Source organism: Hyla sarda, chromosome 2 (genome assembly GCF_029499605.1).
Source record: "Hyla sarda isolate aHylSar1 chromosome 2, aHylSar1.hap1, whole genome shotgun sequence".
Taxonomy (NCBI): domain Eukaryota; kingdom Metazoa; phylum Chordata; class Amphibia; order Anura; family Hylidae; genus Hyla; species Hyla sarda.
The window spans coordinates 182,918,905-182,944,972 of record NC_079190.1 but is presented as its reverse complement, the minus strand read 5'-3'; the positions used below and the strand labels follow the sequence as shown (position 1 = coordinate 182,944,972).

General features: G+C 42.3%; 1 protein-coding gene and 1 long non-coding RNA gene across 9 annotated transcripts in view; one reads left to right on the top strand and one right to left on the bottom strand.

The window, feature by feature from the left end:
* Positions 1–7,922, top strand: part of LOC130355579 (uncharacterized) — a 44,915-nt gene extending 36,993 nt beyond the window's left edge. The window contains exon 3 of the long non-coding RNA XR_008888587.1: positions 7,791–7,922. This is a non-coding gene — a long non-coding RNA (uncharacterized LOC130355579). The remainder of the gene's footprint in view (positions 1–7,790) is intronic.
* HERC2 (HECT and RLD domain containing E3 ubiquitin protein ligase 2) overlaps positions 1–26,068 on the bottom strand; it is a 224,831-nt gene that overhangs the window by 39,150 nt on the left and 159,613 nt on the right. For all 8 annotated transcript variants that reach the window (XM_056555877.1, XM_056555882.1, XM_056555880.1 and 5 more), the window contains exons 64-76: positions 24,588–24,732; positions 24,223–24,448; positions 23,815–23,989; positions 23,026–23,212; positions 22,754–22,894; positions 22,458–22,649; positions 14,534–14,687; positions 7,890–7,997; positions 4,236–4,367; positions 3,966–4,124; positions 3,711–3,829; positions 3,387–3,512; positions 69–224 (exon numbers count right to left, since the gene is read on the bottom strand). In XM_056555877.1, coding sequence (XP_056411852.1) covers positions 69–224; positions 3,387–3,512; positions 3,711–3,829; positions 3,966–4,124; positions 4,236–4,367; positions 7,890–7,997; positions 14,534–14,687; positions 22,458–22,649; positions 22,754–22,894; positions 23,026–23,212; positions 23,815–23,989; positions 24,223–24,448; positions 24,588–24,732 — 2,020 coding nt within the window. The remainder of the gene's footprint in view (positions 1–68; positions 225–3,386; positions 3,513–3,710; positions 3,830–3,965; positions 4,125–4,235; positions 4,368–7,889; positions 7,998–14,533; positions 14,688–22,457; positions 22,650–22,753; positions 22,895–23,025; positions 23,213–23,814; positions 23,990–24,222; positions 24,449–24,587; positions 24,733–26,068) is intronic.

The window sequence follows — 26,068 nt, the reverse complement described above, 5'->3', positions numbered from 1 at the left end:
TAAGGTAAGATACACAAAAAGATATCCCATTTTATTCAATTTTGTACCACAGACACGAACAAGTATACCTCATCTAAGAACAATCGAGGGAGAGGCGTTCTCTTGTCTAGTGCCACAGCGACTCTTGAAGCCATGCAGTATCTCCTGAACCATGCCCACTTGTGAGTCTCTGCACAGCAAGGAAGAGTATCCAACTCAAGGTCACAAGCAAGGGCCACCAAAACCTGCAAGACATAAAAGCACAACATCATGTAGGCAAAGTCATTTCACAAGTCCCCCACATTCATGTAAGACAGAAGTAATGTACGCACAACAGATTTCTTTTATAAGACTTAGGGCATGTGCACACAGATATAACAACTGTGGGGAAGATTTATCAAAACCTGTGTAGAGGAAGAGTAGTGCAGTTGCCAATAGCAACTAATCAGATTGGTTCTTTCATTTTTCAGAGGCCCTCGTACGAATAAAAAAAATCTGATTGTTGCTATGGGAAACTGCACTACTCAGCCTTTACACATTTTGATAAATCTCACCCCGTGAGTATAAACTGCCTGGAAAAAACAGCTTCCAAAACAGCTTCAAAATCAGCTTGGTTATTACAGTACATGCATCTTTGGATGCTTTTATTTTTTCAGGCATTTTCTTTAAGCTCCCTTAGAAGCCCACATTTTTTTTGGTGGGGGGATGGGGGATTTAAGGGTTTCACTCAAACAGGAAAAAAAAAGCAGTGCTCGAGAATTTGTAGTAAAAACGTTTAAAAATGTAATCCATCATACCGACAAAATCTTTGATGGAATAAGATTTTTTTTTTTTATACTAACTGTAAAATGTCTTTCCTGGAGCTTCTATTGGGGGACACAGGAACCATGGGTATATGCTAGTTGCCATTAGGAGGCTGACACTAGGATAAAACAAAAAGGAAGTCGGCTCCTCCTGGCAGGATATACCCGCCCACTGACTCTGAGCTAATCAGTTTAGCCCCAAAGCAGCAGGAGAACTGACAGAAAGAGAAAACAGTCCGAACAAAACCCCAAAAAAAAATTAAAAAAAAAGTCCGGCCAAAAAACTCCCACAAACAGGCGGCTGACCTGGCTGGCCACAAACAACCAAAACCAATGGGCAGGTGCTCTGTCCCCCCTATTGAAGCTCCGAGAAAGGGATAAAAAAAAAAAAATCTACTTTTCTCGATCGATTCAATTGGGGGACACAGGAACCATGGGATGTCCTAAAGCAGTCCGTGGGGAGGGAACACAGAGATCCCAGCCAGAACGTACTCAGGTGGACGAATGAACCGTCACCTGTAAAGCCTTGCGGCCAAGACACAAGTCAGCAGACGCAAAGGTACGAACATGATAGAACTTAGAGAAGGTGTGCAAGGACGACCAAATAGCCGCCTTGCAAACTTGCAAGGCTGAAGCCCTGTGGCTGACCGCCCAAGAGGCCCCCACCGCATGAGTGGAGTGAGCCGTCACCTGGAAGAGGGGAACCTCCCCCTTACAGCGATAGGGCTCCGAGATGGCGGACTGACAATCGCGACACAGTGGGATCCACCGTAGGTGGAGAGGTCCATTTGGCGACCAGGCCCTGTGGAAAGGAAAAGAAAGCCCGAAGCTTCTTGACCCCTTGGAAACGTTTTTCCGGGTGGTCCCACATTGCTTCCAACAGCTCGTCAAATTCTGCATGGGAACTGAAGACCTTGGGGTAACGACGAGCACGGTGGAAGGACACCATCCACTACGTCCGAAGTTACTGGGTACTGTAGGTGAAAGGTGTCCCTGACAGCCGACACCTGACTATCCACCATGTCCGACATACGGGGCACCTACTCTGAGTCAGAGGGTGGCTCTGCATCCGAGTCCACCAGCTCCCCAGGGGACCGAGAGCGCACCGTGAAGTAGACCGGTAGCGGGAGCACGGGGACCGGGAAAGGACTCTGGAAGAGCAGTCGCGGCGGCGCCTGGAGGAGGAGAGCTGAAGACTCAGGGGAAGAATCCGAAGATAGGCAACCTGGGCGGCCGCGGGAAGGCCGCAGAGAGGGCTAAGCCCTGACCCCTGGAGCGTGCGCTGACTGGCCATAGGAGGCAGACTGAAAAGGGGGATGGGAAGCATAATCCGCGCAGGACCTGATAGACCTGATAGTGCCGACACCAAGCGCATGCTGCCTGATTATAGGCCGGGGGGCGGAGTGCCCGGGTTCCTGGCACTGCAAGGAGGTGGGCAGAGCTCAGTGGAGGAGTAGGCCAAAACCGCTGGCTAAATTTGAGCCGCCCGCCGGCTGAGGCCCCCTCCGTTACACTGGAGAGTGTGATATGCCTGCCACAAGCGCAGTGAAAGGAGGCCGCGAGCGCAGAGAGATGAGATCACCGGCGTCGGAACGGAAGCTGGCCGCGGTCCCCTTCAGGGACTGTCGCAAGGGAAAATACACCGGAGCGGTGACAGCCACGAGGGTTGCTCAGCGAACAGGAGAAGGAGAGCAGGCCCGCTCTACAAGTAAGTCCTGTTGGCAGGAACAGAGCCAGGCCACTAACCCCTGCAACGCCATAGAGAGAGGAGGGAGAGGAAAGGGAGTTGGGGAACATACTCACCTGAGGAGTCTTCTACCAGCTAAGCGCCACCTGCGTCATGCCAGGCTACCATAGCGGGTGAGCAGGGGCAAGCGGGGGACCCAAAACCAGGGTACACCACCAGGCGCTGGTTGTTGGTGAGGAGGGGTAAACGGCCCATACTTTATGCACCATTCCCCTAGCTCGCAGACGGGGGAATCAAGCAGCACCATGCTCCTATCGCCCCACCTAAAGAAAATAATAAATGAAAGAAAACCTGACTAAACATAAAAACTGACCCCAGGCTAAAACTGATTAGCTCAGTCAGTGGGTGGGTATATCCTGCCAGGAGGAGCAGACTTCCTTTTGTTTTTTTGCATAGTGTCAGCCTTCCAGTGGCAATCAGCATATACTACCCATGGTTTTTTTATGTATATTTTGTGAAGCTGATTTTGCTACTTATTAACTTCAATGGGTAGCAAAATCAGCTGTAGAAAATATGCAGCAGACCCCGTACGTGTGAACGTACCCTTTACCACAACTCCTTGAGAACTCTTTGTTCATGAAGCTCCCTGACCAAGGACCCTTCCTGCAGGTACATTTATTAACTTGCTTGACCTTGTAGCATTTCATTTCTTAGACTTTTGAAACTTTTTTTAACCCGTGTGAACATATCTTTAGGGTAGGTTCAGAGCTACAAGGGCAAAGAGCTCAGCAATAGGTCCAGTGATCAGTCATTTTTTTTGATCCGTGGTGGTCCCAGTGCCGTGAAAAGTTATAGGCAAATATTTTTTTTTTAATATTCATGTAAAAATTCTATCCTTTTCAATAGAAGTATATTACCTTGAAGAACGGGCTGTGAAGTAACTGTTTCCCTCCTCTTACAATTGGATCTTCATATTCAAATTGTCTTTGTAAGGCTTCAGGTAGACCCTTCACCAATGCTGCTAAGGCACTGCCTGTAAAACTCTGAAAAAAAAATATCTATGTTAAAAGACATAGGTAGATTAGAGGTAGAACCCATTTCTTGATAGCACTTCTACTAGATGTTTATGGACTATTTTTCATGACACCATAACCAGTGTAAAGTTATGGATATGCAAATGTAAGGAGACTATACTTCAGTAATAGCTCGGATAACCTAATGAGCAGACAACTGTATCTTACCATTGCACGTGCTTCAGAGTCTCCGTCTCCAAGTAATCTATTGATGTTGATAGATTGTCCAAACTCTGTGGTAAGAAGTTTCCTCAGCCTCTGTAAAGCCCACATCCTGTGACCTGCCGCTACAACGTGCACAATATATTACTTAAATAACATCTCAATAAACAAAACCATAACAGTAATGAAGGAGGACATACAAAAAGAAAAACTCAACCAAGGTAAACAGAAGAAACCATGGACGTAGACTTCAGTACATACCTAGAGCACTAAGCTGAGCACAGGCTGCAAGGGAAGCAGCCAGGCGGGGAACTATTCCTCGATTGGAAGCAAAATTCAGTCGAAAATCCAAAAGACAGGTGACTAAATCCATAGATGGGCAGGACAGGATGCACCGATCCGACAGAAGGTCTTTTGGACCTGGAGAAAAAAAATTGTACATATACACTGGGTTTTGTCGAACAATAAAAGTTTTACTTATTGTCATATGCTTTTTGGAAACAGAAGTGACTAGTCTATCTTAGTCCATACCTGCAGCTGGCATGATCGGATAAACAGTGAACCGCCAGCCCCAACCATTAACTGATCCATCACTGATAAATTTCCACTTCAGTTCATCTCCAGGAATTCTCAGTTCACTAGACCAGTCAGACCATTCTCTGCCTACCAAAAAAAGATTAAATAGGGAAAGGATTTACTACATTGATGATGAGGGTTACATCACTATTCCCTGTTAATATTGAGAGGCCCTTTTCATGTAGGGACAAAGGTGTCTAGAGAGTATAGATTTAAAGGGGTACTCTAGAGTAGACATCTTATTCACTATACAAAGGACCCCACCTTGATCTCCGCGCAGCAACCGGTGTTCTGAACGAACGCTGGGTTCCGGCGGCAGAGGTTGTGACGTCACGCTACGAACCCCCAATGCATGTCTATGATATAGATATGCATGAAGGAGGGGTGGGGTGATGTCACGAGGGGGAGTGGTGTGACATCACGACCACTGCTGCTGGAACCCAGCGCTCGTTTACAACACCAGGCACTGTGCGGAGATCGCAGAGGTCCCAGAGGCCCGACCACCGCGATCAAACATCTTAGGCCATAATGGGGGGTGATAGGGGATAAGAGGTCTAGCAGCAGAATACCCCTTTAAGGTGAGTTTATGCACACAAAGAGGTTTCCCATGATGATGTCGCCAAAGTTCAACATTGCACTTCTGGTCCAGAATAGTTTCACTCTTCTAGTCAAATCTAAATCCATGCAGAACAAACGAACAGTGCATGTACAGCTAAACAGAACATTAAAGGGCTACTCCGGTGGAATTTTTTTCTTTTTTTTTATCAAATGGTTCCAGAAAGTTAAACAAATTTGTATGTTACTTTGTATGCATAAACTCACCTTAAAGGGGTATTCTGCTGATAAAAAAAATCTTAATCCTTTCAGTATTTATCAGCTGCTGTATACTAGAGGAAGTTGTGTTTTTCTTTTCAGTCTGACCACAGTGCTCTCTGCTGACACCTCTGTCAATGTCATGAACTGTCCAGAGTAGGAGCTGATCCCCATAGCAAACCTCTCCTGCTCCGGACCGTTCCTGGCATGGACAGGGGTGTCAGCAGAACACTGTGGTCAGACTGAAAAGAAATTCACAACTTGCTCTGCAGCATACAGCAGCTGATCCTACTGGAAGGATTAAGATTTTTAAATAGAAGTAATTCATAAATCTTTTTAACTTTCTGGAATCAATTGATTTAAAAAAAAATAATAAAAAAATTAAAAAAAGAAGAAGGTTTTCCACCAGAGTACCCCTTTAAGGACAAAGCATGCAGAATCATGCAAGTCTGGAATGATTATGGGGATGCTCTATCCATTCCAGTCCCACAATACAGTGATATAAAATCACACTCACTATAAAGCTCATAAAGGGGTGAAGCGTGATTTCCATAGAGATATGACTACGCACATCATGACACAAATGACATGTCCCTAAACTATACATGGGAAATGCCTTTAAAAGGGAGTTCTCTTGGGATGAATAAATTAAGACTCATGATTTAATGATTTTATGCTGAAACTTAACAGAATACACTTAGTTTATGGAGTACACATTGTCCTAACATCTATGCCCACTGCATATATATATATATATATATATATATATATATATATATATATATATATATATATATATACACACATATACACACACATATACACACACACACACACACACACACATATATACACACACATATACAAATATATAACAAGCTATACTACAGCAGCAGCGGCTGAGATTTCAGCTTTGGGACCAAGTACTTGAATCCTTTTTAATATATAGTTTCATTATTAGGATTTCAGATGTTGAAACAAAAAGAGAAATATTTAGAAATACCAGAAAAGCCTTATTATTACCAGCAACAGTCTCTGCATTTAACTCTATGGCCTCAGTTATACTAGAAAACATTTTCAAAATTGGAATTAAAATCGAAAGATTACATTTACAGTACATGCAGATATAATTATTATTATTTTTTTTTTATATTTATTTGTACTAGGAGCACTAGTACATTTTGGCCAATATCTCTTCCAAAAAAAACAAAAAAAAAAGAAGCGTCAGACAAATGTTACATAATAAACATACACACAACGATTTTCTGTCAGATTTGTTGAAGACTCAGTAATTCTACCACTGAAACATATCTAACGTCAATTTTTTTTTCAATTAGTCAAAAAAAACATCTGAAAATAAAAAATCTTTACCAATATTTTGGTCACCTAGAACACATATGTGATACATTGCCCAAAAGGGTTTTCCAGGAGCTTTAAAGGGGTATTCCTGCTTTATACATCTTATCCTCTATCCAAGACGGAGACGTGATGTCACGGCCACACCCCTCCATTCATGTCTATGGGAGGGGGCGTGACATCTGTCACGCCCCCTCCCATAGACATGAATGGAGGGGCGTGGTGTGACGTCCCTGTCTCTGAGGCAGCGCCTGGCACAGAATGCCCGGGGGCGGCACAGAGATCCTGGGGGTCCCCAGCGGCAGGATCCCAGCGATCATACATCTTATCCCTTTATCCTTTGGATAGGGGGATCCGATGTATGAAGCTGGAATACCCCTTTAAGATAGGCCATAAACATCAATCAATATTAGTTTCCTGAGCATAAAGGGGCAAGTGTTGCAGATTCTTTATAACCATGCACAACCCTGTACGTCTTGTTGTGGCTGTGCCTGATAATAAATGTAACTACAGCTGTTATAAAATGTATGGAGTAGTGCTTGGTAAACAATGAAGAGGAAGCAGTGCTCACCAAGCACCAAGGCCCCTTCAATCAGCTGACTGAGGGGGGATGACCCCCTCCGATCTAATAATGAGAGGCTATCCTAAGGAAAGGCCATCAATGTTGAAGGGGTACACATTTTTTCAAATCAACTGGTGCCAGAAAGTTAAACAGATTTGTAAATGACTTCAATTTAAAAATCATAATCCTTCCAGTACTTATCAGAGGCTGAATGCTCCACAGGAAGTTGTATTTCTTTCTGGCGTTCTTTTCAGTCCGACCAAAGTGCTCTCTGCTGACACCTCTGTCCATGTCAGGAACTGTCCACAGTCCAAGCAAATCCCCATAGCAAACCTATTGTACTCTAGACAGTTCCTGACATGGACAGAGGTGTCAGCAGAGAGCACTGTGGTCAGACTGAAAAGAAATTCAAAAGGAAAAGAATTTCCTGTGGATCATGCAGCAGCTGATAAGTACTGGAAGGATTAAGATTTTTAAATAGAAGTAATTTACAAATTAGTTTAACTTTCTGGCACCAGTTGATTTGAAAAAAATGGTTTTCCATTGGAGTAACCCTTTAATGCCCAGGAAAACCCCTTTATAAATACTGGTTTGTATTTTTCAAATCTTCAATGACAAAAAATGGTTTTGTGTATAGTCCGCTTAAGATTTTACATTTTGTAAACACAAGAAGTCTAGACTGCAAAAACATCTTTCATGCATTGTGAAGTGAACGATGGAATAAAGAAAAATCAATTCTACACATGCCGGAGTGACGATGATGCTACTTCTAATTTCAGAGTAACTATCTGTATTTTCCAATAACTGAAGAAGAACAAGTATACCAGCAGATATGAAAAGAGTGAAATGTTTTATCAAAGACTTTATCGGCACATCACCTGATCGGACAGAAACTATCCTGTTGGCCCCATCCATTATGGTAAGTGGGTCATGACGCCGCTCTGTAGAACACTGGCGGTCAAATTCTACTCTTAGGCCCTCAGCACCTAAACAACCATAAAGAGAGTAATGTGGTTTTAAACATAATTGGTCATACAGTTATATAGCCTATTTATGAGCTAATAACGTTCTGAATAAAAAATAAACTGATTTGCAGAGCAAACAAAAAAGGAATAAAAAAATATATATACACACACAACTCAAAAATATATAATTATATAAAAATGCATTAATGAGCTTAAAAATAATGGAGAAAAAACTTGCACTGCAGTTTATTACCACTGAAGGTAGCCCATATGCTATAAAAAAATGGGCAATGTGGAATGGGATATTTACTGGAAAACAACTCTATAAACTTTGGCAATCAGCTTCCCCATTATACAGTATAAGCAAACAATCTACTACAAGACTATGTAAAGTGGTCATCCTCATTCTCAGTCACTGAAAGCCTAGGTACATGATCGCCAATCCCTAATGAGTTAATCGCCAAAATTAGGAAGCAAATGATTTTACTGCTTTTAGTATTTTTAGTAGCCTAACTAGGTAGGTAAATGCTGTTTATGTAGCTTAGGCCAAATACAAACTGGAAATTAGGAAGCTTTGAGGCTGAAAGTGAACTGGAGTGTGTGAGTATATACGTGTGTGTGTGTGTGTGTGTATGTTAGAGTGTATGAGAGAGTGTGTGTGTGTGTGTGTGTGTGTGTGTGTGTGTGTGTATATATATATATATATATTATAAATACACACACACACAAATATATACATATATACACACACACACTATATATATTTATTTTTTTGTTTTTTAGTATTCAAAAAAGCAGTGATTTCTTTTCCCATAGCAGAGTAATACATGTGTACACACACACACACTATATATATATATATATATATATATATATATATATATACACACACACAATATTTATTTCTTTTTTTCATGAGGGCCACATTGGCCCAGCGCTTACAGTCTTACATCTAAAGCTGCATTTTCTAAGCCGGATCCTAAAAAATGTACTGGTCTGTGTGAGGTCTGTGAAGGCTAGGTTCACATAAGTCCAAAACCATCAGTTGTCAATCCAGCCTTTTCATACTACTACTCCTATCCAGCAACTGGATTGTTCCTGACACACCGGATGCCATGCCAAAAACAACCCCATGGACATCAATGGGATCGGCTGTGGCATCAACTTCTTCCAGCATTTTCCTACCACGCTGGAGTGAAACTGAGCCGGACTGCTGGGCATTTGACAATGAGCCTTAACCTATTTAAAGAGGTATTCCCATCTCATAAAGGGATTGTATATTACAAGAATATGCCATTACTTCATAAACCCCTTTATGGTTTTCCCTACACAGCTGGGGGGGCCAAAAGCACTGGATAAGCACTGTAGCCCCCTTTATTTCTCTTTCTTCTTAAGGGTCCCAGAGGTCTAACCCCTCTAATCATAAACTGTTGGTTCATGTTAAAAATGGAAATCCCCTTGTCTACATTTACTTAAAAGGAGTTGTGCTGCAGACCCCCTAGGACAGTGAATGGCCGGGATGCTTCTATACAGGAAAAGACTGATGAAGATGCAGCATAACATCCCAACTGAATCTTTTTTTATCTCAGAGTCACTGGAGGTCCTAGAAGTTTAAATGCCACCAATCATAAGGTGACGGCATATTGTAGCGCTATGCCATTACTTTGAGAGCCTGGAGTGCCTCTATAAGACAAAAACTATCATTTCTGAAGAATAAACCTCCACTTTCCAATAATGAAAGTATTTCTTTCCTGAATTTTTGCTTGGTAGTATTAAACAATAAAAAGAAGATTTGCACTGAGTACTTGAGTACTCATTACATTATGTTTATTTCTCCATTATTATATATAGATCATTTTCTTTGGAGACAGATAGTGGTTCAAAAGCAACGTCTTATTCTGAGAAAAACATAGGAAGCAGCAATGGAAGAAATAATCAGCCTTTTCTCATTTACGTATGATAAGCAAAATCTGATGTTTCTAATCATTCTACAATAATTAAAGAATGAAAAAGGGGTTGTGCAGCAAAAGAAGCAAAATGTGTAGGGTGTTAAAAAGTATAATAAAGCAACTTACTAATATAACGTTATTAATGATTCTGCACAGATCTTTCCATCAGCAGAGCTGTGTAGCTTGTAGCTATGAAATCCGGACACACTCTTTGAAAGCAGAGCTTCTGTCCCTGCTCCCTCCTCCCCTCCTGTCTGCTCCGGAAGAGATCAATTGATGTGAATAATGGAGCTTCTATTACTGCTCATTAGATTTTAAGGCAGCAGTGAGCCTGTTCTGAGGGAAATTACTGTGACTGAGGAAAGTTTCCTTTTGCCTTAAAATCTAATAAGATAATATGAGCTGGTCTCCCCTAAGCAGACAGGAGAGGGGTAGTAGACTGCACTCTAGACAGAGGGTGTGACAAGATGTCACAGCTACAAGGAAGACAGCTTAGCTGTTATGGAGAGATCTGTGTTCTATGGCTAATAACACTATTTTAGTATGTTACTTTTTGACACCATACACAGGTTGGTTCCTTTCCTCAGACAACCACTTAAAGGGGTACTCCGCTGCTTAGTGTTTGGAACAAACTGTTCTGAACGCTACAGCCGGGAACTCGTGATGTCATAGCCCCGCCGTCACGCCCCCTCCCATAGACTTGCATTGAGGGGGTGGGTTGTGACATCATGAGAGGGCTATGACATCACGAGCTCACGGCGCTGGCTCCAGCGTTCGGAACAGTGTTCCAAACGCTGAGCAGCGGAGTACCCCTTTAAATCCCCCAAAGACAGGTACAACAAAAGACAGGTTAATTAGCAATAAATCAAATAAACGCCTATGTAATCACCAGAAAAGGAGCCAGTGTTTTATTTATTTATTTTTTTATATATATTTATTAACTTTTACAAATATTTTACAAAGAATTGACAGGAAACATACTCCTGATGCATAAATGAAACAGTCATAGAAAACCATAAGAATAAGTAATGGCATCGACATCCAACACGGAGAAAAATATCTATTAAACCCCAGAGACAAGTTAAGCAACATGTCACATACAAGCTCTGTAGGCATCATCACCAGTCTAAGCAGCAAATGAACAAAGATAGGTCACAAGGTCACCCCACGGCAGAAGACAATCCAAGGGCATATTACAGCTAGTTTGGCAGTTTTAGCCTCCCCAAAGGGCCCGCTACAGCCTTCCTCAAGTACCACTCCGTTTCCTTAAAGGGGGTCACCACATTAATTATCTCTTCCTCAGAAAGGAAGTGAATCATATAAGTCCACCATTTTCTGAAAAAAACCCTTAGCCGACTTATTAGCCGTCCTCCCGTATTCCAACTTATCCCAGTGTAAGTATTTAGATATTTGAACTATGACATCAGAAAAGGTGGGCATAGCAGGTACCAGCCATCTGGCCAGAAGACATCTCTTCCCAACCAATAAAAATATATGCAGCAAAGACTTAAGACTGGTAATTTTTTCCTTTAGTTTCCTTAGCTTCCCAGGGGAACCGGTTTTACTTTACCTTTAGCAAAGAGATCAAAAGAGCAGCAACTGTAAATAGTTGTACATACTGTACATTCCTATTTCCAGGAATTCAATCCCAGACTAGGAAGTGATGAGCTTTATGATGTTTATTGTATATTAGCTTCAGGTGACTAAAAACGTATTTTGCAGCAATTGGTACTTTAATCTACTGCACTGAAAATGCATTGCTATGACAACAGTGACTTCATGTGCCACAGCGGACGTCTTATTATGAAATTTCACAAGCTATATGGGAGAGGATGTTTCAAATGTGAACTTTTCCCCCTCAACTTATGGTAGTTATCTTTCTCCTTTCACCACTTTACTCAGCAGTGATCTGTAATGTAGAATTAATGTGCATGGTTGGCGCCGCATCTCTAATTTGTAAGTAATGCTGTTAAAATCTTACAAATTGGGATAACCACTATAATAATAATATTTTTGCTAATGTTACATAAAAAAAAACCTTTGGCTGTAAAAAATAAATTCTAACCCATGCATGGAGACAATTCCATAAATATCATAAAATAATTTTAAAACCCTTCCATTTAACACTATTACTCTTTTCCTGTACTTATGTCTACAGGTATTTTATTTCCACTTAATGGCCATGGAGTTAAGATCATTTTTACAGCTCCAAACCCAATAAAAGGAGCTCAATGTGTTCCTGCCATTTTGCAAATTGCGGGGTCAGAAAGTGACAATTTTAGTGTAGCTGAGGTAATGATGTAAACTATTTTGTGTAGAGTTCTAAGGAGGTCTATTTGCAATCCTATTTCTTACTTTTGTGAGCAAGACTTAACTAGACAGTGAGGGACTGTGTCAAGATGGAGGGCTAAAATTGTTGTCATTTACAGTATGTCCCAAGTTATCTTGAAGAACTTAATGGCCGCACAACCTAGGTGCCATTGCCTCAAGATTCAAGAAGAACTGCTTTCTCTTACCATGTGGTGCTCTCCAATCACCCTCACCCATTCTCAATTACAAAGAAACATAGAATGCGTCAGCAGAGGAGAACCAATTGGCCATTCTTGACTGCCCAATATCCTGAATCTATGAATAGTCCTTGATCCTATGTTATATGAAGGATAGCCTTATGGCCATCCCATGAATGTTTAAACTCCTTTATTAGATTTGCAGCAACCACTTCTGCAGGAAGGATATTCCATGCATCCACTACTCTCTCAGTAAAGTAATACTTCCTGATATTACTACATAAACTTTTATCCCTCTAATATAAAAACTATGGGGGAGATTTATCAAAACCTGTCCAGAGGAAAATTTACTGAGTTGCCCATAGAAACCAATCAGATCGCTTCTTTCAACTTAGCAACTTTTCCTCTAGACAGATTTTGATTAATCTCCCCCTATGTCCCCTTGAGGTAGTGTTTTTTTCTTTTAAATATACTCGCCTCCTTTACCGTGTTGATTCCCTTTAAGTATTTAAAAGTATCAAATTATTTTGCAATAGTAGTGATTGGCCCTCATTTACTATTCTAAACCCGACCTCTTTTGTCGGGTTTTTTTGGCGCATCTTTGTCTGCGCCATGTCGCAGACATCGCGCGCCAGTCTGCGACACCATGCCACATTTTTTCCCGACGGACCCAATGTGGATTCTCCCAAACCCGAAAAAGGGGCGTTACCCGACATTTCTGAGCTTTCCCACGTATTTATTAAGGTTTCCAACCCGAATTTGTTGTATTGTTGTGGATTTTTTCCCGACAGCTCAGAGGAGTTGGAAACCAAAACCAACAAAACCCACGTGCGACAAACAGGATGCGACATAATAATAAATACCAGGGGAAAAAAGCAGTCGGGTAAGAAAGCAAGATAGACTTACAACCCGATTTTCTTAGTAAATGAGGGCCAATGCCTTGAATGTCTGCAGTTTTCTTACAACTCTTGTTATCTTTCTAGAACATTTATTTTTTACATGGGGGGGATTTGGGTTGGCATTACATGGGCAAACTGCTGTCTGACACAAGAGCCGATCAGGTAAATAAGGACTTCTTTCACAAGCCTATAAGATGGCTTATTTACTATGCAGGCAGGGCTTAACGAATTATCGCTAGACCCCTTTCATTCTACCATTCCTCAGCGGAACATCTCCCGTACACAAATTGTAATGATGGTGTAATGATGAACAAAACACTTTTTGTCAAGTCAAAAACCACGCATTTATCAGACAAACAAGTGTTTCCTTGTTCCTTGGCTGATCGCTGGTCCTATTACACAGGGAACTTTGGGGTTAGGGATAGTAGTGCCCAGAGGGATAATACCTAGTGTTCTTTTTGGTTTAGCATCATTTTATATCCATATCTAGGGTGGCTAGGTATTTAGGCATTTTTAAGAATTACCATTAGAGTGGTTTATAGGCTTTAGGATGGTGCAAGGGTTTAAAAAGGTGGCGGTCTTGCATCTATCTATAATGTCATTTTATTTCCTATAGATATATTCTTTTTAACTTTAAACCACATTTCACAGCACTGGCATCATGGTCCACCTATTAACCTGTTATCTGAGCCTATAAAGTACCTTCTGTTAAACCTAGAGACACTGCTGAATTCCGTCACTTCTTCCTGCTGCCTTCAGCATTAATGTGGTGACAGATTCCCTTTAGTCAATAAAAGTTCTGTTTGCTTGCAGCTGCCATAAGAGGGAGTTCAGGGCATAGGGATTTATACAGCTCTCATAAATCTCAATAATAGACCAGTATGCTGAAAGCTACTTTTCACATAAAACTCAAAGCTGCTCAAATGGTGTTAATAAAACGCATAATTCAGAAATTGTGATAAAATATGACTTTGCTTATAAAAAAAAAAAAAGTGTTCCTATTGTGTACTTAGCTTAGCTAACCTATGCTCTGAGAAAAGAAATACCAAGTCAAATAAGTGAGTGACAGATCAAGATACATCAAGCCGCCAAATGTTGTCAGCTACAAGCGGCATTAATGCCAGGATTAAAAGAAAATGCAGCACAGGTTCACCCAATAACCCTTCATGTTCTATAGCAGAAAAAAAATGACAAGTGATTACCTGGTATTTTGACTGTGCCACTTGTTGAGGTGTCATCCGTATACGGGTGGCTGCTTTCTACCACAACTGGCTGCGAGGAGAGGCGCCCACTCTGAGAATCTGTGGCAACATCTTCTAGTTCTGTGACGCAAAGCTCTAGCAGCATATCTGCTACCTGGAATAATATTCATTATAACAAATGGGGTTAATTCACCATCATTTAAGGAGCAATCTTAAAATACAGAGCATCTAAACCATTGTTTTCTAAACCAGCGGGCCTTTGGCTGTCAGGTCAGGCTGGGAGTTGTACTTTTAAAACAGCTGGAGGCCCACTGGTTGGGAAACACTGAGGTCAACTAATATATAGCCATTATAAATGTATTTATTCTTTATACACAGTGCTCAATAAGCCTTCCTGCTACCCATTCATATGATCCCCGGGAGGCTGCAGTGAGCTGATCTTAGCAGACCAAGAGGAGCCCTGCAGTAAGTATTGCTCTTGTAACTAGGGCTGTCCCAGCATTAAAGGAAAATGGTCACCCGTTTACCACACTATAACCCGATACACCAGGTTTTAGTGCGGGTGAACAGGAGACTGATGTGGGGTCTCGGACTGCTATACCTACCTGCAGTCTGGAGCCCTGATCCTCCAAAGGTCCCCCTCTTCCAGAGCTGGCTTGCGCTTTGAGGTGGGCCCGCCAGCTGGATTTAAAATATTTATAAGCGTTTGTCACGTGAGCACTGGTGCCTACTGAGCGCTCACCTGACAGGCACTTATGAATACTTAAGTCTAGCCGGCATGCTAGCCTCAAAGCGCAAGTCAGCGCTGGAAGAGGGGGACCTTCAGAGGAGCAGGGCTCCAGACTGCAGGTAGGTATAGCAGTCCGAGACCCCGCATCAGTCTCCTGTTCACCCGCACTATAACCCGATGTATCGGGTCATAGTGCGGGTTAATGGGTGACAGTTTTCCTGTAATGAATTCAAATAAAGATAAATATACAAAATAAAACCTCCCAAATGACAGCTTCAGGCTCTGATACCTATCTACCTTCTTGTGTATGGAAATGATCTTAAACAGAAGGGGGAAACAATTTAAAGAATAATTTAGCAGTACTTCGTATTACACTAGTTGACAAAAAAAATATTAGGCACCGTGATAGAAATGTGGGGTTGCTGCAAAACTCTGCATACAGATAATTATATGTAAATAATAAGAGTATGTTCACACTATGTAATTCCCCTGGAATTCTGCGATCGGAATTCTGCGCTGTGAATTTAAACATCAGGGTGAATGGGTTTTCGCGAGACCCATTCATACTGAGCAATTTTAGCTGCAAACAATTCCACAGCTGAAATTGTTCCGCGCAAAGAAAGAACATGTTCATTCTTTGCGTGTAAGTCGGCAAGACACTGGGTCTTGCCAAGAGGGCATAAAAGTGCTGGGAGCAGTGGGGGTTTACTCATATGGCAAACAGGCTCTAGATGGCACAGACAGACCACCAGTAGTAGAGTGAATGGTTTGATCTGTCTCTGCCCGGACCCTTTCCAGGCAATTAACAAAATAAATGTGGTGTCACATTGCTTATTATGTGTCCTGCCTTTGGCAGCCAGACGGTCACGTTTTCTGTAGTGAGGTCATGAACAGGAAACCTGGGTTGCTAAACTCGAGCCGTAGTCACTTTAGGCACAAAGGTTTGACAATAGTAGGGTTCAAGTATAGTGGCCTCATGGTGAACATTTCAACCCTGCCTTTAGTTGTGGAGAGACACATTGTCCCAACTGCTGGTGTGATTATATGGGAAGCCAGCGCATATAACCGTAGGTCACCCCTAGTAGTGATGAATGAGGGACACTAAAATCTCAGAAATATGTGCAGAATATCCTTTTTTGCCAGGCTAATGCGCAAACACAAAGAGCAAGGGTTTACCAGGAATGTCTCTGCCAGATTCATTGCTATTAATCAGCATTTATGGTAAGCCGACTTTGGTAACCTAAGAGTGTGTCGGATCTACAGTCCCAGCTGCAACATCTGTGGGCAAATGTGCTGCAGGATGCCCTACAGAACCTGTATACCTCCATGCCAATCCAGATCTCATAATGTTTCCTGGTTAACTAGAGCCTCTTTTCAGTTGTACAGTATTCACCAGTAAACCTATACTTTGCTTTAATATTGTAATATCTTACATATATCATCATTACGTTCACGCATAGGGGGGAAATTTATCAAGGTTTCCATGCCAAAAGTCGCAAAAATTTTAGACTTTATGTTAGTTTTCTAGTGTTGATAAATTTACCTTATAAAGTTTAATTTGATTCCAACAACACCTTCTTGGTCAAATTTTTTTACCAAGAAGAGCATTAATAAACAAAAAAAAAAAGGAAAATATTAAAAATATTAAAAACAATTATTTCTGTTTGTGTTTTTTACATTGCCCCCAATAGCATAAAACAAAAATTTACTAATACTCACAAAGTCACAGGCACACGAATTGATAACGCTCCAGCCCCTTTACTTTTGTCCCAGGAACTATCCATTCCATTTGTTAATCATTATACTGTTTTTCGTTGTTGGCTGGTAGACAAGCAATACTATGGTTGATTTTTCGTCGGCTGATTCGCTCCTCCTCTCTATACGATCTTTTGCGCATAAATCACCCGATGGATCTGTCTTTTTATTCTCACCCTCACCGGTTGCACACGCGTATTGACTATTTTTTGGGGGGAACCTCCCGATGGTGCGCATGCTCGCTGACCCGTCCTTAGACCCAATCTCATGGTCCGGCCATAGCCCAGTCCTGCTCTCCTTCTCTCCTCTGTCTACCTCACATAGTCACTGTCTTTGGCGCTCAATGACTCTCTTCTTAAATCTTTGCACTCCCAGGAATCGATCCAGACATGTATTTCTGAGTATTTTCCTACTAATGATGACCCTGCTGCATCCCAAGCCACTCTTTGGGAGGTGCATAAATCAGTGATCAGTGGTCATTGTATTACCCTGGGATCCTGCATCAAAAGAGATGCCTTGGCTCATTCCCGGGAGCTTCGTGCTGAGATTTCCAGACTGGAGGCTTAACTTATGGTTTCTCCTTCCCTTTTGGTACTGAGGAGACAGTAGCAGTGAGGTCGCACTTGGGTGATTTGGCTCTTCGGAAGGTTGAATGCCTTTTTTATGCTAAGCAGTGGTTCTATGAGAAGGGCAACAAGTCCCACACTATGCTTGCTAGGCGATTGAGTGACCGTGTCGCTGCTCAGTCTCCCTTGGCTCTGAAGGATGCTACGGGTACACTTCATTACCATCCTGATGCTATTTCTCGTCTTTTCCTGGACTACTACTCTAAACTGTATTCTCTTCCTTCTCAGTTGCCGTCTGATCCGGGAGAACGAGATTAAGCCTTACACTCGAGCTCAAGCTGTGATTTGCCAACCATATTGGCTGCTGGTCGAGCTGTTCTGAACGCTCCAATGACTCCCGAGGAGGTGGTGGAGATTCTTGAATCTCTTCCTAGCGGTCCTTCCACCCGGTAGGGACCGCTTTACATATCTGTACTTTAAGACTTTTGCTTCTATCTTGTCATCTAGGCTTGTTTTTCTGTTCAATTCTTTTCTAGGAGGGGAGGGGATTCCGCAATCCTTTTTACACAAGGATTCCGCAATCCTTTTTAAATGAGTAAGGACCCCCATGATTGTTCGAGCTACAGAAGTTGTTTACCTAAGTCTTGGCTGCACGCCTTTGTGGCTTCCTCCCTTCTCTTATTCATAAAGACCAGGTCTTCTTTATCCCCTGCCGCCAAGGAGGGGATAACACCAGACGGGTGGTGGGTCTGATAGACATTCAATCGGTGCACTCAACAGGCCCTGGTCCTTAGCCTTGATGCTGAAAAGGCCTTTGATAGGCTCAGCTGGCCGTTTGTTTGCTACTCATCAGAAATTTAGGATTACTGGGCATTTTCTGACTGCCTTAAGGGCCCTCTACTCCTCCCCTACTGCTACTATTAAGGTCCCTCATGTGACTTCTCAGAGTTTCCCCCTGTCTAATGGGACTCGGCAGGGATGCCCGTTGTCCCCCCGATCTTTGCCCTTTGTACTGAGGCACTGGCTGCTTTGATTTGGGGGAGCCCGAATGTCTCTGGGGTCAGGCTGCATAATAGGGACTTTAAAATCTGCTTGTTTGCAGATGATGTTCTCCTGACTCTTACACGTCCTCTTCTCTCCCTTCCTGACATGTATCGAATTCTGCGCTCCTATGAGGTAGTTTCGGGCTATAAAGGTTAATCTGTCTAAGTCTGAGGCTATGCCACTGAGCCTTAATCTCTCCCTTTTTTCCCAGCTTAAGGCTAACTTTTCCTTTAAGTAGTTTCCCTCTGCTCTTAAATTTCTTGGGGTCTCCTTGACTCCCTCTTACGCTACCCTCTACTCTGCTAATTTTCCTTCTTCGTTTCAAAAACGTCAGGGTCTTATGGAACGTTAGCGGTAACAGTTTATCAAATTTTTTGGTCGCATAGCGGCCGTTAAAATGACGATCCTCCCTGTCATTTTTATTTAAACGCTCTCGATGAGGGTCCCCCTCATTTTAGCTATAAAGCTATTTTTGGCTTTATTTGGGATGCTAAGGGACACAGATTAGTGATGTCTTCCCCCTCTTTGGGTCCTCTCTTGGGTCCGATGGCTTTTTCCAGGTATGTTTGGGGTTACTGTTCTGTTAAGCTTAAACTAATGTCTCCATCTTCCCCTATGCGTTCCTTTTTATACCACCATGACTTCCCGTCATGTCTGACTTCTGGCATGGTGAGGGTCTGGGGTTCTAGGGAATGATCTTCCCTCCTCAGAGCGGTTCCATTACCTCTAACTTAGTCATTTTATGCTTTCTACTTTGGGGTTCCACGGTTGTTTCTTGGTCTATGGGCTTTGAGCAACTGTGTCGGTGGGGGCCACAGGTGAAAGGCCTCCTTTCAGCTATTCTATTCTTAATTCTCCTTTGGATGGCGCTGACCCTGCGCACCGTTATATGGGCCGCTGGGGGGAGATTTTAAATATCAGTATTACTATCCCACAAAGGCGGGTGATATGGGATTGGGCCTCCAAGGCTTCGATTTGTACGGCTTACAAGGAAACCCAATTTAAAATGCTCATGGGATGGTACCATATGCCAGAACTCCTTAACAGACTGAACCCTTCTATCCCTCCACAATGCTGGCATTGTGGGGTGGGGATTGGGTCTACATTTCATATTTTTTGGTCATGCCCGCTTATAGTGGGGTATTGGAGGATGGTGGCTGGCCTTCTGGCATCTGTATTGGGAGTATCAGTTCCCCTTGATCCCCTGGTTTACCTCCTGCACTTGTGGCCCCCTAATGTCCTGTCCAAATAAAACTGTTTAAACTTTTTCTGCGTATTGTTTTAGCGGCCAAGACGCTGATTGCTAAAAATTGGAAGCGGACGCTCCCTCTGACGGAGAATGAGCTCTTGGCCTGAATTAGTGAAATTCCCTTGAGTCCCTGACTGCTTCTATGAATACTACTATACAATTGTTTCTCTCTGTTTGGGATCTGTGGGATCGTTTTACTGATAGTCAGCCTCCTTGAGCCTGCTCCCCCCCCTCCACTTAGCCTCCCCCCCTTTCTCCTTTCACCTTGTGTCTCTTCCCCTCTCTACACCCCCCCCCCCCCCTTTGTTTTCCAGGTGTGCTGTTATGTTTTCATGTCGGTCTTGAGTTTTTTGTTTTTCCTTCTGAATGTTTTTTTTTTCCTTTTGTGTTCTCTCCTGGCTATGAGTTGCGGAATTTAGACGTTACATAGTTGTTATGAGTAATTTCTGTGTTCTGCTCCATTGTACGATTACTTATAATACTCTTGGCCAGATTTTGTTGCCGGGTGTATCGGGTATGGTTCTACTTTACTGATGCTCTTTTTGTTTTGTGTTTTTTATATTTTATTCTGAAAATCTTTAATAAAAATTACAGTTGAAGAAAAAAAAAAAAAAAGTAGATGCTCATCCTCTAGTACAAGCTGGTTTGCAGAGATTAACCACCTCCATTATATTGAGGAACTTCTAGCCGATTCTCACAAACTATCTGTTCAACATTGTTTATTATGGAAACCATGAATTTATTTTGTGGACTCTGATACTTATAGCATACTGGGAAGTTTTACTTTGCCCTCCAATTCTCTGTGGTGCAGCTGTATGGTATTTAGATTCATAAAGCTTTACTTCTATTGTACTACCATAGGTGATTCTTTAAACTTTCTAAGCAGGTTCTTGAGTCTTTTATTCACTTCTTTCTGGTCTTAACCAGGTATAGCTTGTTAGGTCTTACTATCTTGTATGGATCGTATATGAAAACTCAATATCTGTAGTCTCGGGACTGAGTTTTTTTTTTCCCCATAGGATTCTGCTTTATGTGACCCTTATGCGTTGTTCTTTGTTTAAGGTGCTTGTCTGGTATTGTTTTTCACTTTGTTATACCCCCCAACACCCCCCCCCCCCCCCCGGCCCTTATTTTGTTTTCTGTACTCCATCCCCATTTTCCTTCTCTTATTAAAAAGTCAATAGAAATATTTGAATACGAAAGAAAGCCCTATGTGCCATAGAAAAATAACACCAAAATAATTTGAATAACTGAATGAGAAGAAACTTTATAGCTTTAAAATCTGCATGAAAAAGAAAAATAGCCAGCACAACTACATAATACACGGGTACACTCTGCTGTGGCAAATACTGAGTATACAAAAAATAAAAAATAAATAAAAAAAAGGTTGCAGCAGCACTCTTGGACAAAAAATTGAGGCTCTTAGCGCACTTTTTGATCAAAACGTGTCCCCCATCCACCCCGCGGAGGTGGCCTCATTTCAGATGGGAGCCCAACATGCTAAATCAATTCACCTTCTGCTGGGCATATGGCCTCTGACCGGATGACATGCAGGATACACTACCAATTTAAAACCTCCTGTGGACAGGTAGGGGTGCAGGGCTAGAGAGGGTGCCACCCCCCTTGCTGGTAAAGCAAAAATAGTCAGCACAAGTACCATGTCAGCATGTCAGGGTCCCATCCAAAATGGAAAAGGGGGGAGATTCTTAGTTTTATTAGGGAAGGGGTTAAATGATCTTTATTAACTTTTGTTTCCACACTTTTTTTTTTGCAGTGTTATAGAGGTCTAGTGGCTATAGCACTGCACATACTGATCTTATACACAGATCACCTCCATGCATTAACATGGAGATGATCAGTGTTATCAGCGGTCGATTGCTCAAGCCTGGATTTCAGGCTTGAAGCAATCAATCGCCGATCAGACGCGACAGAGGCAGGTAAGGCACCCTCCGCTCACGTTCTAGCTGATTGGGACATCGCGATTTCACCACGATGGTCCCGATCAGCCCGACTGAGCTGCCGGGAGTGTATTGTTGTTACTTTAGACGCGGCGATCAAATTTGAACGCTGCGTCTAAAGGGTTAATAGCGTGCGGCACAACGATCGGTGCCGCAAGCTATTAGCCCAGGGTCCCTGCTTTCCTTAGCCTCCGTGATCGACCCGTTATGACGCAAGGTCAAGGTGTGACCCTGCGTTATATACCGGGACCGGGCGCAAGGCATACCTGTACTTAAGAGGTTAAGGGTCTATTCACACGTGCAGTATCCTGATTTGATGCGCAGGATTTGTAACTGCAAATTTAAAGCTGTGCTCAGTCATTTAGTTTACATTGAAATCTGCAGCAGAAAATCCTACGCATCAAATCTGCACAGGATACTGTATGTGTGAACGTACCCTAAAAAGGTAAGAGACCTCAACTAAGATAGTAAAACCAGTATGACTAACACATGGCCTCGACTCTCGAGTGTTCTCCAACCAACTGCAAAACATGAGACATTCAGCCAATAACTCAACAGGTCTACTGTAATAACAGTTTATCGGTAAGCAAAAACAATTAAATTCAAGCACTGATGTACTGACCTGTGGATATGCCGTGCCCATTCCAGACAGAACAGCAGACAGAACTTCTTTCCCTTTTTCTCCAGCTCTGCTAGAGACTGCCAGTTTAAGCAGGTCAACTAAGACTCTAGTATCATCAGGTACAAGTAAACTGGTAAATTCATCCAGGCACTGGGGTTCTGGACCGGACACTTTATTTTGGCTTTCCACATCCTAGATAAAATTAAAAAAAGTGCTTAGATAGATGTTGCTTCAAATATCTATGCTAGCTTCTTCAAAGCATATTAAGTAACTCATGATCAGTGTCGATCACCTACTTCTTTGGTTTTGGTCATAGTTTCCGCAATAATACTAGCTGCTCCAGGGTCATCTGTAACAGGAATAAAAGGACGAGAAGAAGCCGCTGAAGCAGACGGAGTCACAGCAGAAGGGGTCACTGCATCTTCAGAGGTTGCCACCTTAAAAATTATCAAGAAAATTATTTTTTTTAATCTATGAAAATGGATTTACAATCCCTTCCAGAGCATTACACACACACACACACACACACACACACACACACATTTCCCCAACAGCTTACAGTACTTGCCTCTCCACGTCTGTCTTGCCAAGGGCTGGGACTTAATCGATCCTCTAAATCCATAGTTAAGCCTACATCATCACTGTTAATGGGGCTAGATGTGCCAGACACATCTGAAGGAGGGGCAGTGGAAAAGGATGGGCACTCCACAGGAGCAATCATACTGGCTGGCATTAAGGCTCCACCAACAGCATCCCTGTAAAGAGAATAGACCATATCACAACATTTATCAATCATCCATATGTCATCAACACATTACATCCATTAATTAAGTTATGTATTAGAGAAGCTAGACCAGCAGAGCTTGTATTTATAAAAAGGGAGTTGTCTTCATGAGATTATTTGTAAAAAAAATAAATAAAATATGGGCAGAACTTAAAGTGGCATATATATATAAAAAAAAAAAAAGTCCAGAAGTTTTTGAAAATGTAAAAGAAAAAAAAAAAATGTAATTGGCAAGTGTTCTAAAGATGCTACTAACTTGAATATCCGTCTATATAAAATAGGCTTCATCTAAATCCTATTCTCCAATCAGTGATTACTTTCCTCAAAGGGTATGCTTTTCTCGCCTCTTCTCTTCTTCACAGATTGCATCTTGAACAGATTTCTTCTGGGTACGATTGTAATTGTGTACAACAGTAGTACCACAAAACGATAACCATATAATACATCTAACCAGGGAATTCCAGATCACTCACAAAAACTTGCTTAAATGCAAATTACTTTATAAAGACATTCTCTAAACACTTGCAAAAAGTTAAAAAAATAAAATAAATCTGTTCGTACTGTACTTCCTACCTAGCATACATGATCTGCAATGCAGTAAGAATATGAGAGAGCGCTTGTTGCTTGGCTAAGTTCCCATCAATAGAGAGAAGAATCTTTGCAAGGGATGGGCGGTTCGATTTGGTATTGTTCACGCCATTGATTTTGTTGCTGGAAGTAGATGAAGATTCTGGATCTGAAGGTACACCTAACAAAAAAAAAAAAATCACCTATTGCAATAGTCTATGATTTAAGTCGAAATGCGGCTGGGTTTCAGAGAAATCATAGTTCTAAAACCTAAGACATGGAAATTGATAGAAAAAGGGAAAAAATACATAGAAAGACATCCAAGTTGTTTGTTTATGCACCTGACAACCATCTATGCATCCAAAACTTCCAGAGTAATGAATTCCTAAGACATAACCACCAAAATATTATTACCAAGATAGGAGGCTCCTAGGGGATCCCTAGCTGTTTGAAAGAGCACAGGTTCATGAACGGAAGGTGTTGCCACATCCACTGTGGTCCAGGCCACACTGTGAGAGGACCCACAAGCGACACGTGTAATTTTCTGTCCTTCCAGACCATGGACAAGGGTAGGCTTTCTGTTGACTGTGGTAGTTCCATTTCCTTGTTGCCCATGATCATTATCACCCCATGCATATACCTGCAAATACACAGCTATTAATGCACTTTTATCATATTCTGAGAGAAAGGAGATCTATATGAGAGAAGGATAGATAGACACACACATTGAAGTTCAATAGGATTAAAATGCAAAGTAGATCACCATGTGACTATCTCACCTGTCCCATGTCAGTTACTGCAAGACAATGAAGCGCCCCAACAGCAACATGAACAATCTTCTTTCCTCGGAGGCCTTCAACAACTTGTGGTTTTCTCACATGGACATCGGTGCCATGACCCAGACGAAAATAGTCTCCTTTCCCCCTGAAATGTAATGCAAGAAAGTCACTATTTTATGTATCAGTGTGCTATCCAACAGTAGGTATGGAGCTGAGGTGAGAAATATATGTGGTTATTTAAAGTACATCTTGGATCTAACTACATAAGAGCTCTGTTCCCACTACTAGCCAGTGGCATAGATCTGGTTTCCCAAAACAACGAACCACAGCACGTTAGGCTATGAAACCTGAGCTGTGATTGGTTGTTATCTGAATAACCAGAAAGTTCTGGTTTCAGACTGCTAAAACAGAGATTGCAGGAATCTTTGACCTGCAAGCTACATTTTCTCTAGGAAAAGGACAATCAAAAGCTAAAATAAACGTTTTCAAAAACTATGGTTTACAAATAATCCATAAAAGGCAGTGTCTCTTATAAATGCATTTTATAAGACGACTGATCGTGTCAAATCTATAATTTTCAAAAGCGCTCGTCAATGGGAGGTCTCATACTAAAATGTTTTCCCCTCTTGTAGAATATTACTGAAGGATGCATTTAAAGTTTAGCCATATATTATATTGAGGTTTTATAGAAATATGTTTTTTTGTATGTATATTGTTTATTAATGTTTTGTTTACATTACACATCTATGACGGCCCACATCTGGGCCACACCCCCTTTACTGTTTGGCGCCAATTTCGGTGCATATCAAACACACACTGTTCTCACCTTTGTGTATGCCTGATCTGAGGAAAAGGGGTATCCCCTCGAAACGCGTCATTAGGGATCGACCGGTATTGTTTTTTTTAGGGCCAATACCGATAATCGGTGGAGGTTAGGGCCGATAGCCGATAACTTATACCGATACTCCGGTATAAGTTATCGGTTATTTGTCCCCCCTCGACACCGCTGCAGGTCATTGATTTAAAGCGGGCGCTTTAAATCAATGCACTGCAGTGGCTTTTGCGGTGCCATAGGCCGCCGCCGCCACCCGCTTCTCTCCCCTACCTGTCAGGGTGGTCCGGGCCATCCATCCTTCCTTCCTGTAGTGTCCAGCGGCATTCCGGGTGGAGGGTGCACCGGTCCGGGCTGTCCTTCTCCGGGGGTGCTCTTCTCCACTCCGGGCAGGCTCCGGCCTAGTACGCTGCATAGACGCAGCTACGCAGTGACGCCCGTGCGCAGCGACGCACCTGACGTCACGGCGTAGCAGCGTCTATGCAGCGTACTAGGCCGGAGCCTGCCCGGAGTGGAGAAGAGGATCCCCGGAAAAGGACAGCCCGGACCGGTGCACCCTCCACCCGGAATGGCGCCGGACACTACAGGAAGTTAGGATGGATGGCCTGGACCACCCCCATTACGGGTAAGTTTATTTTTTATTTTTTCT